This window comes from Bemisia tabaci, chromosome 1 (assembly GCF_918797505.1).
Source record: "Bemisia tabaci chromosome 1, PGI_BMITA_v3".
Lineage (NCBI taxonomy): Eukaryota > Metazoa > Arthropoda > Insecta > Hemiptera > Aleyrodidae > Bemisia > Bemisia tabaci.
In genome coordinates this window covers 36711682-36728682 of record NC_092793.1, presented here as the reverse complement: position 1 = coordinate 36728682, position 17001 = coordinate 36711682, and the positions used below count along the sequence as shown (strand labels likewise).

The 17001-nt window shown below is 42.2% G+C and overlaps 1 protein-coding gene across 1 annotated transcript in view; it reads right to left on the bottom strand.

The window, feature by feature from the left end:
- Positions 1-17001, bottom strand: part of LOC109038378 (atrial natriuretic peptide receptor 1) — a 405535-nt gene that overhangs the window by 81282 nt on the left and 307252 nt on the right. The window contains exon 17 of the mRNA XM_072306602.1: positions 8081-8249. Within this exon, the coding sequence (XP_072162703.1) occupies positions 8081-8249 (169 nt within the window). The remainder of the gene's footprint in view (positions 1-8080; positions 8250-17001) is intronic.

Here is a 17001-nt window from a genome sequence, read left to right as displayed (position 1 = left end):
ACCAGCAGAACTTCTGAAGCCTTCCAAGGACCAGCAGTCACTCAAGTTGGAACTGGTTCCCATCCCTGGCTCAGACGTACAACTGTACTGCGATACAAGCACGCCCAAGCCACGTCCCTACGTACCCTTTGGACTCCGCCGTCAAATCTTTGACTCAATTCACGGACTTAGTCATCCTGGCATCAAGGCTACAGCTCAACTTGTGTCTTCCCGTTTTATCTGGCGTAACGCGCGGAAAGATTTCCGCACCTGGGCCCGATCCTGCGCAGCCTGCCAACGTGCCAAAGTCTCACGCCATGTTCAAGCCCCTTTTCGAACTTTCCCAGCTGTTTCAAACCGCTTTCAACATGTGCATATAGACCTGATCGGCCCTCTGCCTTACTCGAAAGGTTACCGCTACTGTCTCACCGCAGTAGACCGTTTCACCCGCTGGCCAGAAGTTTGGCCACTCCAAGGCATCACCGCTGACGAAGTTGCAGATGGACTCCTCAACTGCTGGATCTCCCGCTTTGGTTCACCGTCCGCATCACTACCGACCAAGGTCGCCAATTTGAGTCTCAACTCTATCGCTCACTTGGCAAAACCTTGGGCATAGAAAGGCCGATAACTACAGCGTACCTTTCATCCCACCTCCAACGGCATGATCGAACGCTTACACCGCACAGTGGGAAAAACAGCCGATCTAGCGCTGAAAAAGTCGGAAAATCGACATCAATGAAAATGGCCAAAATTGGTAGGTATGTATGTGTTCCTGAGGATCTACTGATCAAGAATCAGTCATGTTTTACTTCATACGGTCGATTTTATCAATGATAATCATTAGAAACGCACCGGATAGCGCAGTGCTGGTGGAGGACCGCCTCTGAGAGTGTACGTTCAGTAGCCTCGTGTGTATGTTGAAGTGCGTCATATAGGTACTTTTGATTTCTTTTTTGCAATAACTGACCTTTCTAAAACTAAGGATACCATTTTTGTCTCTTATATACACTGTTTTGATCTACAGCAATTTTTTAAAGTTAGCCTCCGAAGAAGTCACAAATTCAAACTTCTAAAGACTGCATCTTCCAAGATTCACACAGATTCACGGAGATATTTACATCTACGTACTCGTCATACTATCAAGATTACAAAAATCCTTGGTTGAAACCAGCCTTCGTGAGCCTTTTAGAGAAATTCGATGAAATCTAAGTCTGGACATGTGCTCAGAATGAATGTGAACCGTTGGGTTTGGCGTCAGATCACAGTCGCATGGGGAGAGTGCGTGCGCAGTGGGCTGCGCGCGCAACTCAGGCAACGAGTGCTTATAAACAACTGTTTCAGCATTGCTAACAGAACTAACCCGATAGCCTAGATAGTACGACCATTCGTTCCTGTATTGAAGGTTGCGAGTTCGATCCTGCCCGGAGGAGAAAATTTATTAATTAACTCCGTGCATATTTTCAGTTTTACTTGACACTTGCTGCACTAAAAAATGGTTTTACTTCACATTAAGTCTTGAGGAGAAAAACATTAGATACATTGAGCGAAAGGAATTAATTGCCAAATAGGAAACGTGATTATCCGTTGATTGGTATTAGCTGTTCCACTGTGCAACGGTTTTTTTGGGAAATTTAAAAGAGGTTGTTCCATCCCCCATTAGATTTGGCCCCCTATCAAATATGATCCATCTTTTCAGGAGTGATACAGTAGCATGCGAGACGTTCAAATATGGCGGTCATTTTGACTTAGGCCCCCCCAGAGAGGGGGGGCGGGGAGTCAAAGACAAAACTTCAACTGCCTATAACTTTTGAACGAAAAATCTGATTGAGTTGAACTTTTTTTTAAATGAAAGATCTCAAAAAGATCTATCTGCTGATACCAGGAAAATTGAAAAAAAGTTAAATTTAATGCAAATTTTTAGCAATTTTTTAATTTTTCAGGGGACAAAATTTTCAATTTTGTCGTGTTTCGGCACCGCGCAATGACTCCACTAAAACAAAAACCAGTTTTTAGATTCTACACTCAATTTCCTGTAAGATGCAAAAAACCGCATCTTGGGGAAACGTTTAGATCGCGAGCTATGGCTCGTCAAAGTTGGCCCCGCGCTGAGCGCGCGCCCCCTGCGCTGTTCGCATATCCTCTACGCGTCTGCCACCGATCCTGTTGCCCCTCCTCCCCCTTCCTAAATGCAAATTAACATTCTACTACCCAGCTTTCGTATATATCTGCGTTATAGGTACGTGAAAATCTCAGCAAGTTCGTGATTTCAGTGGAATTGATGCTTTATTTCGCTCCTCCCCCCCCCCCCCCAACCCGGCCACTGGCACTGAAGTGTGCCCCTGCCTACAAGTTGTAATAGTTTTTTCTTGTGTCTAACTGGAGGTATTTGTTTTCTAGATTACAGGCTAAGATGAACAGAATAGCGCAAAAAACAATAGCGAGACTGAGAGAATGCGTTCCTTCAATTGCGATTTTGGTATTCAAGACTAGCTTTTTATTTAATTTCTTTAAGAATACTATCGGGATTTTCTTTTGAAATCTCCAATCGAAGGCTAGGGTTATTTTGTGTTTTACACCCATACTAAATAAACTGTTGAAATCGTTCTCTATGTTTATGAAACATTTGAAAATGATCCATCATTTCAGTCAGAAATGGACCGCGTTTAACAGAAAGGAACTAAGCCACATCAGCTACATATACAGGCTAAGATGAACAGAATAGGTATAAAAATAGTAATTTATTGAGTGAATTGAAAGCAGTTACACAAGGATACACACAGGTTACACAAGGAGGTTGGGAGGTGGGATAAAAATTACCTCAATTCGATCTCGTAGTCACAGGGTGCTACATCAGCAAAAACATGTAACAAGAAAATTTTTATTTCTTTTTCGCACAATATTTGGAGCACAGTGGCGGGTTGGGGGGGGGGGGAGGAGCGAAATAAAGCATCAATTCCACTGGAAATCACGAACTTGCTGAGATTTTCACGTACCTATAACGCAGATATATACGAAAGCTGGGTAGTAGAATGTTAATTTGCATTTAGGAAGGGGGAGGAGGGGCAACAGGATCGGTGGCAGACGCGTAGAGGATATGCGAACAGCGCAGGGGGCGCGCGCTCAGCGCGGGGCCAACTTTGACGAGCCATAGCTCGCGATCTAAACGTTTCCCCAAGATGCGGTTTTTTGCATCTTACAGGAAATTGAGTGTAGAATCTAAAAAACTGGTTTTTGTTTTAGTGGAGTCATTGCGCGGTGCCGAAACACGACAAAATTGAAAATTTTGTCCCCTAAAAAATTAAAAAATTGCTAAAAATTTGCATTAAATTTAACTTTTTTCAATTTTCCTGGTATCAGCAGATAGATCTTTTTGAGATCTTTCATTTAAAAAAAAGTTCAACTCAATCAGATTTTTCGTTCAAAAGTTATAGGCAGTTGAAGGTTTTGTCTTTGACCCCCCGCCCCCCCCCTCTCTGGGGGGGCCTAAGTCAAAATGACCGCCATATTTGAACGTCTCGCATGCTACTGTATCACTTCTGAAAAGATGGATCATATTTGATAGGGGGCCAAATCTAATGGGGGATGGAACAACCTCTTTCAGGAGTGATTTTTTACCTCATTTGCTCTTAATATTGAATACATGCCATTTACCTACTACGTCAATCTTATCTATATTTACATCTTTAGTAATACGATGCGGATGAAATTCATTCTTACTCATAACTTCACCTTGAAACACTAACACATAGGCACACAAACTTTTCCAAAAAAAGGTGGGACATAAGATACTTGCACAGGATAATGAAAAAAGTAACCGACAATAGCATAAACGACCAGAAATATTTTATTTTACTCTACTGGTTGATCAAATACCACAAACCAAAACAATCTCAAGGAAAGTAAATTATAGCTAATCCCATGACTACATTTGGCTCAATAACTCTTTAATTTACAAAAAATCGGCGCATTAAGTTATTATTAGTGTATGATTAGATATATAAGACCGATTAAGTGTGAAAAATCAATAGGAGAGTGAACGCCCCGCGCGTCAAGACTTTTTCGGCACTAGATCGGCTATTTTTCCCACTGTGCACCGGCACCTGAAAGCAGCACTTATGTGTCACCCTGATACAACTTGGGTTGAAGCTCTACCCATAGTGCTACTTGGAATCCGTTCCAGTTTCAAAGAGGACATCAAAGCCTCACCAGCCGAGTTACTCTACGGGGAACCTCTCCGACTACCCGACGAACTTCTAGCCCCTAGCACTGCTAGTGACCGAGAAGAACCTTCTGAATTCGTCAACCGACTTCGCAAACAAATGGCCACCCTCCGACCTACTCCTGCGTCACGCCATTGTCAGCCCAACACCTTCATCTTCAAAGACCTCGCAACTTGCTATCATGTCTTTCTTGGAGATGACACGGTTCGGCGTTCTCTTCAACCTCCTTTCTCAGGACCACACCCAGTCATCCGCCATGATGATAAAACAGTCACCCTGATGATTAAGGGCAAGGAATCACGTGTCTCCATAGACAGGGTCAAACCAGCCTACCTCATGGCCAACGAAATCCCTGCCGTCAAAACTCAGGTCCCGCAAGAACTTTCAGGCCCGGCTGCACCGCAAGTCCAACCCGCCCCGCCCAGCAAAGCAGGAGTTAAGACAGCGAAACCTGTAGTTGAGACACCATAACCAGCGAACGAAGAATTCTACAAGACACGCTCTGGACGACGCGTCCAATTCCGCTTTCCACCCTCCACACTCGTGGGGAAGTGATTTTACTAACAAGCCGATGTTTCTCTCACTTTTTTTCAGCCCATTTTCTAGTCCCAGCTCTTTGACCACAGACGTGACTCCGTCACTTCCCAGGGGGCTGCTGTGGCGACTCAAGCTCGCCGAGCTTTCCTGCCACTCTCTCGGCCAATCAGCGCCTCGCACTGCCGCGCTCACCGCTCTGGCCTCCCATTGGCTCCCGCTCCTAGCGCACGGCGCTATATAGCGGCCGACTCCCGGTACCTTGCTAGACCGTACGTTGGCACTGTCCCGCGGCCACACGTTCCGGCACTGCCTCCAGCGCTCCCGCTTGTTCTAGCACCGCTTAGACCTGTTTCAGCTCTTCACTCTCTAAAACGGCCCTTCTTAGGGCTACCAAGTTTCGAGCACCCTCACTACAACACCGTGCACGGATAAAAATGTTTTAGGAGGAGCAGCTAATTTTGCTACACCCTGAATCGGTGAATTAGAAATATTTTTTTTTTCCTGTGCAGTTTTTGGCGTTGGATTTTCTCCGGTTGTTATTTGCCGACAAGTCACGTTGGAAAGACGATGAGTTTCTACTTCCATTACATTCATTTCTATAAGTATATGAAAACCTCTCCTATCTTCATTTTTATTACTTACTACATTGCAGAAAACTGATTGGATAATTCATCGGTATAGCTACTTTCATCACTTTTATGAGCATCACGTTGGTGAATTGAAATGATTTTCTTTTTCAGAAATTGAGCGGTTTTGTTTTCTTCTGGAATGTTGTCCATTAAGTCTATGATATGATTTAAAGATTTAGGTGGGGCTCATAGTAAATATTGTAGTTTTTGTTCATCAGATACGGTTTCTCCAGAGTCTCTCAGTTCATTCTTTAAAGTCTCAAATTTGTTGATAAATTTAAAAGGGTTCTCACTATCCTTTAGCCTAAGTTCGACAGTTACTCTTTTAGATTTTAACCTAGAAAATTTCGATTTTACAGCACAGATGTTTTGCAATTTTTGCAGAATTTCTTTCGGATCCTCAATATTCATGAGCAAATTAATTTGAGTGTTTTTTACACTAGAAATAATTATATTAGTGGCTTTGAATTGCATTTCTAACCAACTGTTCGCTGTAATATTTTCTGGTCTCTCCTCTAAAGTTATGACCTTTTCACAATTATTAAATTTCATCAGTAGAGTTAATCTGAACTTCCATTTGTGAAAGTTATTGCCGTCAAAAACTGGCACTTTCACTTTTAACGTTGCCATGATTTAATACATTTATTTAGTAGAAAACGTTGAAAATTATAATGATCATACAAACGAGATAGGTATAGGTACAATAAAGTGAGGGAAATTACTACTTATGTCACTACTTTGTGAGGTAATTGGGAGATGCTTAATCACTAAGTATTGTTCGGTATAAATGAAGTTTTGTACCTTTAATCACTTACCTTGTAAATTCTTTGTCCACTGAAGTTATAAAATTCCTGTCGAGGAGGTTAATGATGATTGCATCGATGCATTTGGAGAATTCTTCCAGCTGCTTAGCCGCTTGGCACTGTTCAAACCCGTTCAACCCGTTTCAATCTTCATTTGTAGCCTTTTATTTGAGCCTGGGCGGAGGCTTACCCGTTGTCTTCCTTCCTGTCCTACTTAGCTGCTACATGATGAGTTTACAGGGGTTTTCCTTTGGTTGACCCGTAGGTAACCAACAGGGGTTTTCGTCACTACTGGGTAACCCGTACTGCACTGCTCATCAGACACGAATTGGCTAGTCTGGAACATCTAAAAATCTTGGGCTTTGTTTTGAGGCCACTTCCTTGAAATTTTAAACTTTTCTTCACCGTTGAGTTGTTATGGGTAAAGGCACTTATGAAGAGAAATGCACTTTCATGCTACCGGCATGGTGATAGGTTAGGTTGTAACGAGGCAGAAGTCTTTTGAGTAGATCGTCTTTTTCGAAACTTATTCACGGGAATTAATAGAATAAATACACTGACCGGGCTCTGCTATCATGTTGGAAGTTTTTATGGTTTCAGTTCAATGAACAACAACGTCGATTCATAGCGATAAATTTATTGACCACGAATACAGCGGACATTATGATCCTTAATTCCTTATTGGCACAAGTACAGAGAAGTGATATGACATACCTAAGTCACCGGTGTAACACACCGATTTACATCACTAATGCGGGAAATACCTATGAGTGTAGCATTCCAACAATACGCAAGGAAGTGAAGACGTTTTGTCTTTCCAGGCACTCTCAGCCTCACTCGTGGTGCGGCGGCAGGTTGTAAGTATTGCAAGGATCCAATATGACAGAGCGCTTTCAATTCTTCGTTTATACCTTCAACGAAAGTACCTCTTAGGCTCGAATGGTTGCTTTATAAATTATATTTGAAATATCGCTCGATTAAAACTAAAACGCAAGATAGGTACCTACTCACCTGTTACGCGTGTGCATGCAACTATTCATGTGTAATGGATGTTTAATTTGCAGTATGAACGAAGAATCGAAGAAGCACCGTCATACAGGGTTCTCGCAGTATAATCTGTCGCTGCCTTGACGCGGGTGAAGTACGTGGTGAGTGCCTAGGGAATCAAAAACCCCTCACTTCCGTGAATCTGCAAGACGGACATTCGTCGAGCTCGAAAAGTTGCATCCAGGAGTTATGAGACTCGCTTAGTGTTCGTCAAATGAGACACTCACCTAGGGTGATCTCCTTATTCGTCTCACACCTCCAATACTTGATTCCAATGTCGTCTATTGTGCCGATCAATAAACTGTTACCGATTTTTATCGTTGTCAATTTTCGGTAAAATGCGTGTAATGCCCAGGTAACATTTCTCAACGGAAAAATCGCTATATATTGCGATTTTATCGGAGCTAAAATCGCCAGGATCATCAACATCTGATCGATCGTCATCGATTTTATCGCAATAAAATCGCGCTTTTATCGCCCAACAATTTATCTCGGCCCCCCTATTTCCGCCCCAAGTTTGAGTACCTACTACATTTAAACCACCCAAGTAGCGGTGATCGCGATAAATAGCGATTTTATCGGTTGGTTATCGCGATTATATCGGTGGAAATATATCGAGATATTATCGCAATTTTTGGTTCGAAAAAATCCCCATCAATTTTCGTCGATAAAATAGAGATTAAATCGCCATAATCTTTTTCTTCTACATACCTAGTCCTCATCGCATCTCACTTGAAAGACAAAAATTGTAGGGTTAAAAATAACCAGCTGAATGATAATAAATCAATATTGAAAAAACTGTTTAAGGTAATGATCCTACGCAATATTATTAAGGTGTTTAGACTATCAAAGGTACCTAACTTACCTCATTGCCCGCCTAATAACCTGCCGGATGTTTTCAAAGGTAGGTCGATCATCTGGATTGTCTTGCCAACACTTCTCCATCAGCTCTTTGATGTCACTGGGACAGTCATATCCAGTGATGTCTGGTCTGAAAGGAGGGTTCACCCGCTTAGCCACCGCTTCCAGAATTTCTGCCAAGTTAACCAGAAAAATTCAGGATTTACTCCGAAGGTATTTTTTATGCAAATTTTCTTCTTAATCCAGGCAAGAAGTTGGCCACATCATCAAACTAGACCCAACATCAAGGTCATTTGAGGAGAGAAGGAGAGTCAAGGGGTTTTATACAAAGTAATAGGGTAGGTGAGGGTAAGAATATGCATTTTTTGGTTTTTCCTATATTTCCATGACCGGATCGACTTTTAAGGCGGAAAAAGTGGTCAGGCACCTACTGCAAGCCCTGGCGTACAAGTGCCCTACGTTGTCCGAATTTAGAAATAAAATCTATGGCCGTGACGAATGTTTTAAAAAAAATTTGAAAATGCGTACTTACTTTTGCCCCATTTAATGAGGTCTCGAAGGGTTCAAATGTGCCTAACCACTTTTACTGTGAAAAAAAAAAAAAAAAAAAAAAAAGTCTCCACAAGCTTCCTAATAATTTTTGAAGTCAATTTTTTTTAACAGGAAAAGACCAATGTTTAATTGTCCAAATTGAATAAAGGAATATAAAAATTTATTAAGATACTGAGTTGCCTACATCTTCTATGTTGAAGTTCCTATACACCCCCCCCCTCCCACTACGCCCCTTTTTTGGGCGCGTACTTTTGCCCCATTCTGGCAGCGTACCTACTCTTGCCCCATTTGTAAACATTGGACAACATAAATTAAAACCTTGGGCCCAAGGCCCAAGGTTAGAGTACCTATATTAAGAGAGTATGGCCACTGGGTCCCATGGAGAGGCTTAGGACCCAAAAATGGCGGTGCTTTGTTTTGGTTTTTGAGGATGGGAAGGGGGGTCATTGCCAACTTTTGACGGTTATCACCAACCGCACTTGCTGCCAACCTTACTACATCTAAGATCATTTTTCTCAAAAATTGCACACGATTAGCCTTAAAAATATGTAAAAAAAGTCGCAATAGTGCATTTGGGTAAAGTTCTCGTTACGATAAGCAAAGACAACTAAATTTTGAATCATTTTGCATTACATTAACTTTATGGGCGTCCGCCATTTTTGGGTCCTGAGGGCTCCATTCAGCCTAAGATGGCTGAGCCAATCAGAGGTGGTAACTCCAGTGGCCATACTCTCTCAATATAGGTACTCTACCCAAGATGTGAAAACAACTACGGATTATTAAAGCCAACACTATAATAACACTTTGATATGGTGCCTGTCCGATTTTTTGCCATCAACTATTCTACTCACAACAGACAATACAAATACTTAAAAATCGATATTTTTCGCATGAAAAGTGAATTTGCCTTATAATTCCGTCGAAACACATCTGCTTCGCATAAAACTTCGTCAACAGGTGAAACTCAATGTTGCCAACAACCAACACCCCAGTCATCATAAATTCAAACAAAGCGCGCGAAAAAAGTGCGGTGTGTACTCTTAACCCCACCTACCCGACCTTTATCATGGTCTCATTTGGTACTGTTCTTCTCTCTTGAAACAGGTGTGTTACCTTTAATCATTGTCGTAGACGTAGGAACCAACAGTAAAATGTAGTCGTAAAATGTTTTATTCCATACAGACGGTATGAACTTACTTTCCACAAAATTTCCGGACCTTCATTGTTATTACAGGATGTCTAATAAATTTTCGAACGCGAAAAAATGGTCAAAATTGAGGTATTTTTGACGGGTTTCCATCATCGTGGGCATAGTTTGGCAGAAAATAAAAGACCTAGGAGTTTTCTGACATTTGCCCTTTCATACTGACGGTATGGACTTGCTTTCCACAAATTTTCGGATTTTATTACCATTAATAGGCTGCTCAAACAGTTCATTATACGTTAAAAAACGGCGAAATTTCGATTTTTAAAGCTCCAGGGCGGAGAGTTTGGGCAATAACCGAGCGAATAAGTGAGAGTGACCTGAGAGAAAAACAAAAATTTTCCCTTTATCTGCAAGGTATGCGCTAGGTTTGTACCAATTTTTGGACATCTAGCGTCAAATCCGTGTTTCTGGCAAAAATTTCACGAGTATACAGCGAAAATGCCAAAAAAAACCCGAGAAAATTTCGATGTTCATATAGGCTCTGTGCGCGTCGGGTTAAAATTTTTTTTTTTTTTTTTCAAAATCCTTTTGGCTATTATTATATATTTATTATATTACCGTTTTCCACACTCTACTTATCTCGATTTCTAAGTCTTTACACTTGAGTCTTTTTTCGGCTTCATTCGGTGTTATGTTCCTCTCCGCTGGGATTGACACGTTGATAAGCAAGCAAGTTTGCGCCCCCTCTTTCGCAGTATGATGTTAGGTCTGTTGTTGGGCACCGCCCTGTCAGTTCTGACAGGAACATTCCATATGATAGTTGTTTGTCCATCATCCGTTGCTGTGATAGCTTTTGGCTTGTGCTCGTACGAGTTCGTTTCGACTGCTATATCGTACTCTTTACACAAGTTATGATGGAGATGGATGCACACTCTGTCATGCCGTTCTATGTAGTCCTTTTTGGCAAGGATCGGGCACGCTGATATTATGTGATCTATAGTTTCCTCCTGCTGATGACAGACTATGCACTTACTGTCTCGGGCTCTGCCGTGAATTTTCCGATCTCGGAACCTAGTGTTAAGAGCCTGGTCTTGGGCTGCTGCGATTAGGCTTTCGGTTTCACCTTTTAATGCTCCTTTGCTCAGCCGCCACATTGTTGAAAGTGTGCTTTCGACTCTGTCTTCTTCCAGTAAGTAAGCGAGGGTACTGACCGTGCATGTTCTTTTCGGTCCATTTTGATCTTAAGGTTTCAGCTATTTTCTTCTAGATTGTTTGGTTCCTGCTTTTAACTGATGTTTATTCAAAGTTTTGTTCTAACTCAGTTTCAAACTTGTCAGCTTTTTTGGTAATCGAGTGCAGCGTGCTCAGCTGGGTGTCCGACTCGTGTACCGATTTCAGAAACAGATCTTCATTCCTCTTCTTTCTCAGGTAATATTTCGTACTGATAATGGTGGACTTGTACGCTGCTTCTATCTGTCTCAGCCCTCTTCCTCCAGTTTTCTGCTGACGTATATATAGAGTCGGTGAACATCTGAGGATGGGTGGTGCATTTTGTACATTGTCAGATATTTTCTTGTTTTGACGTCCAGCGCTCGGATTTCTGTCATCTTCCAGTCTAGGATTGCAAATTCGTACTGTAGCACGGGAACTGCAAGTGCTCCAATGGCCGAAATCTTGTTTTTTGCTGACAGCTCCGTCTTTAATATTGCCCTTACTTTTCGAATGTATTCTTTCTTGACCTTCTCTTTGACTGTTGTTTTTTGCACTTTTGAGTTCTCTTCCATGCCTAGGTACTTGTAGGTTTCACCAGTTGTCTGATGCTGGTTTCATTGTCGATGACTACATTTTCACCTTTAAAAAACTTTCCTTTCATGAAAGTCACTTTGGCGCACTTATCGAGGCCGAATTTCATTCCGATATCGTCACTAAATTCTTTCACTGTTTTTAGCTGTTGTTGAAGGTTGGTTTGTTTCATTGCTACTGAAGAGTTTCAGGTCATCCATGTAAAGGTGTGTCAGTTGTTTGTAACCATTCTCCAGGCCGTATCCGTTCTGTTGTTCATTCAGCTTCTTCGATAGGGGTACTAGTCCTATGCAAAACAGAAGAGGCGAGAATGCGTCTCCTTGATACATTCCATTGTAACGGGTGTGACAACAATTCAACTTTAAACAAGAATTTGAACTCTTTCTTGGGGTTTAATTAAATAATTATCTGTAGTAGCAGAAAGAACTTTTTTTTATAAATCATTTCAGTTTATCAGAAATTATTTTTACTTTGTTCCATTCCTCAGAAAAAATTAAAAGGCATGCGTAACGGGTGTGACCGATTTTGGAAGTGAGTTTTTCCTCCGTGAGTGTAAAGTGGAAACTCAGCGAATTTTATGAATGTAAAAATCTGATTAAATTACATGATGAAGCCAAAGGTTTTTGCTTCAACTGCCGATGATCCGTTTTCAATTATCTTTTTTTCTTTCCTTGGAAAATGGGAAAGTTTGCGTAACGGGTGTGACAGATTGTCTCTCTGAGGTCCATCATCTCTGAGAGAGCTTAAAAGTTAAAAAACATACTTTTCTTCTCATACTCTTATTGTAGGCAATCCTAAGCAGTTAATCAATCAGCAATTTGACGCATTTTGATGTAGAACATGTCAAAACTACATTTTTCTACAGGGTGGCCCAGACCTACCGTCCCAGGGCTTTTCTTCTGGTAACCCAGGCCGCACGAAGTCCAGGACAGCGGAATTGAACCCCTACGGAATCGACCCTAAGGAATCAGAACTTCCCGGTCCCAGACTCCCTCCGGCTTCCCTTGGGGGGGGGGAAGGGGGGTCTATCCTTTAAAATTCAAGGTTCAAGTCAACATTTGGAAGTTATTTAATTAGAATCAGGGAGCGCAGAAATTTCCAACCTAAATGAACACCAAGAAATCCAAAATCGGCCCATCCGTGCCCAAAATACTGACCCTCGAAGGTGGGGGACAGAGCCTTCTTCCAAAAAATGCAAGTTCGCGAAATTGACTTATGGGCGACAGACCCCAAAGAATTCGAAATTGAGGGTCCCGTTGTCCAGATAGTCCCTGGATTTTGTAATCCCCCCTGAATTTGTAAATTTAATCAGTAGGAGGGGAAGGGGGCTCCGGCTCCCCCTGAGCATCATCAGAGAAGACTTTTGGTACAATGGGACCCCGCAAATTCGGATTCCTTGGGGTCCAATACGCAAGAAAACCTCCTTTTTCCAGTTTCCACGTCCATATCGCGAACTTTCATTTTTTGAAGGTGTATTATAATTCATAAGGTGTATTCACTTTAAATACTGAAATATGGCAAAAATGTTGGCTATCTCTCTCTTATTACATGTATACATAACCTCTAATTGTGCATATGAGTGTATTTCTTATGAAAACCATAGAAAAAATGGTGAGAAGTGAGGCAACATCTGCTTAAGTAATTGAAGCCTCTTTTCATTGGTCACACCCGTTACGCATTTTTGCCCATTAATCGTTGAAATAAAAATTTGGAAAAAAATACTCCGAAGCTGTACTTGACTTGAATACGTATGGAAAAAATTGGCATCTCAAAATGACATGAATTAAAATAGTTACATTAAAAAACCCATGTTTTGCGTAACGGGTGTGGCAGTCAGTACACTAAGTTTTAAAATTTACATATAATATACAGTAATTACTTTTAAAAATTGAAACTTTGCAGGAGCACATTGAATCAGTTTCTTGACAACTGCAAACATAATCTGAAACTTGCTTTTGGCGGGAACACCAAATAACATTGCTACCAAACTGTCACTTTTTTTACAGTAGGATGAAGCTAAGGAACGGGGCTACAAAACACGTAAAAATTGTGAGAAAAAAAAACAAAACGGAGGTAAACCCCACATAATTCCAAAAACGAGGAGTATTAAGGAGTCCAAAAATAAATATTGTTAGGTCATTTGGAGGGGGAAAAAAATTACCCCCCGGACTACCTAGGCGTGGAATGACCCTACGGTGCAATGATCCACATATCTTGGCGCCACGCTCTGATCTCGACTAAAATCCGGGCCCAGCGCCACAGAGTGTGGCGCCACACTCCAGCAAACTCCTCAAATTTCCCATATGTTTGAAACCGCTTAAGTGCTGGTGCAACCTGCCACAAAGCTCAGCTTACAGTTGACTTTCCGCTCATCTTTATCTTTCGTAAAAAACTGCCCAACCAACTTTGATAAACTTTCGAGCGTGGCGCCACACACCAGTGCATGAAAAAATCCGGGCCCAGCGCCACAGGGCCGAGCGCCACAACTCACGATTGCCTATCACCTGGATCACGGGCGCGCATTCGACGGGTAGCGAGGCCCACGTCGCGTCGCGTCACATCGGACCTGACCGAACCCAACCTAACCTAACCTAACCTAACCTAATCTAACCTAACTAAGCCTAACTTAACCTTAGGTGGATTAGGCCCTGTGGCGCTGGGCCCGGACTTTTTCATGCGCTACTGTGCGACGCGAGCCTCGCTACCCGATGCGTGCCCGTAGTCCAGGCGATAGGCAATCGTGAGTTGTGACGCTCGGCCCTGTGGCGCTGGGCCCAGATTATTTCGTGCGCTGGTGTGTGGCGCCACGCTCGAAAGTTTATCAAAGTTGGTTGGGCAGTTTTTTACGAAAGATAAAGATGAGCGGAAATTCAACTGTAAGCTGAACTTTGTGACAGGTTGCACCAGCACTTAAGCGGTTTTAAACATAAGGGAAATTTGAGGATTTTGCTGGAGTGTGGCGCCACACTCTGTGCCGCTGGGCCCGGATTTTAACCGAGATCCGAGCATGGCGCCAAGATCTGTGGCTCATTGCACCGCAGCCGTTACGATTTGGTCCGCGTTTCCGTTTAGTTGGATGACAGTTGCCCGAGTGTTTCATCATGTTCTTACATGCGTTGACTTTTGGGTGGACTCCCATTATCTCCAGTGCTCGTATGATCCAGCTATGTGGCATGCTGTCGAAGGCTTTTTGGTAGTCCAGCCATGCTACGGATAGATTTTGCTTCTTTCCTGTGCAGTCTTCAATGCCAGTGTTGGATATAAGGAATTGATCTAAGCATCCATTTGCTCCTTTTCGGCACCCTTTCTGAGCTATTGGGAGAAGTTCAGCGCCTTCTAAATACTTGTAAGTTTTGCCAGCCATTAAAGCGGTGTACCTATATCTTTTGCACATTGCCAAGACATGTGATCGGGTGGAAGTTCTTTGGGTTCGCTGTTTGTTTTCCGGTATCAGGTACGTGCACCCTTTAGCTAACCAGGGTGGGAACCGTTAGGGTCATCCCCTGAGGGGATGAGAGGGTTGGACACGAGATACTCAATGGGTGCAGGTGTGATGACAAAACTGTATTGCGAGATGCCAAGTCCGACATCCCCGGACAGCTAGGCGACAGTGCTGCCTCAGGTGGCAATGTATAGAAGTACTTAACATAACATGTTCCCCCCCTTTTTTTTTTGAAAAAAATTGATTTTTAGAAAATTGTGAGTCAGTAGGAGTTGATTCTCAACATACCGTTGTATGGAGCCGAACTATTTAGCATGCTTTAAGGGAGTTACTGAACAATTTGACTTAGTAGACGAAAAAGATTGACATTAGATACAAACTGGAACTGACTTGTAGAATTATTTGCTGATGCGGCTGAAAGAAAAATTATATTTTGGTCTTCACAGAATTAAATAGACATAGTGAGCATAGTTTGAGCATCGAAGACAGAATATGTTAATGATTGTTGTTTGCAAGAACCAAACATCTATTTTTCATTGAGAGAATTTTATGCATTTGTGATAATAATTTAAGGAAAATATGAGATGACATACCATTAAGACATTCTTTTAAGAAAGTATGGATCTAGACAGCAACAAAAGCCTGATAGCACAATTTTCAAGTCTAGTGTGGAATTGATATAGGTAAGGGTTCAATAAATGAACATGAATAATCATGATTTGCCTTATCATAGACTTTTTTTTTTTTCTTCTTTTTTTTTGGACGGTAAGGTGTGGTTACCACTTATTAATGAGAAATGATTTTCTCCATTCAATTGAGACAAGACACTTGCTACAAAGTTTTGCGTAGAAGGACCATAATTTTATGTTGAGATAAATGACATTCCGTAACAATAAAGTAACTGGAGCCAGACAGTGTTTAATAGCTTGCTACAACAGTTCTACAGTATCTGAAGAAGGATTGATGTTAACGGAGAGAAGAGATACGATACAATTTTAGATCAGAAATGTGTAGACTCACGACTAGGAGCGTTTGATCAGACGACAAGACTAGACAAGACAAGATCAGGGACGTTTAGCTGGACACACAGGACAGACATGATGCGACGGGCAGACAGACAGACAGACAGACAGGGAGACGAGACGGACAACTTGACCAAGACAGACAGTTTTGACCTGGACTGGACGTATTTGACGAAAGACAAAATTGGTGAGGGCCATTTCGGACGCTATGCTTTACGTGACCCGTGGACTTGACTAAAAAATTTGACGGATTGACGATTTCAACTTCTTAGCACGAGGGACGACTTGATCAGCTTGACATCGGCCTGACAGTTCGCGGAAGTTTGAGGTTAGAAAGTTCGGGACGAAAACGGACGGTAAATTGTACATTTGTATACACACAATCACTTAGCACGGGTAGTGTTAGCGACTAATATTGACGGAGAGAAAAGAAAATTGACCCTACACCTGATACCATGTTAGGGTCATCCCTTGAGGGGATGAGAGGGTTGGACACGAGATACTCAATGGGTGCAGGTGTGATGACAAAACTGTATTGTGAGATGCCAAGTCCGACATCCCCGGACAGCTAGGCGACAGTGCTGCCTCAGGTGCAGAGACAACTCAGGTGGCAATGTATAGAAGTACTTAACCTGGAACTCTTCTCCCTCCAGTAGTTTTATGTATTCTGCTGTTAGATACTTATGGATGGGGTGTATTTTTTTGTACCAGAAGCTCTGTATTTTGTCTGGGCCGGGTGCTTTCCAATTCGCAAGATTCTTTAAGACTATAACGGAATATTTAAGCGCCGCGTCTTGAAAGCATTGGGCTGGCATCGCTCCCGGAAAATCAGTCGAACCACGAGGTTTTTCATGATGCAGCAGAGAGGTTTCCGGCAGACCCTCGCGTGGTGACATCGCCAGACACGGCCGTTGTCAGATAGCCCGAGGAATCTCTCTATTTCGCACACCTCTACCTCG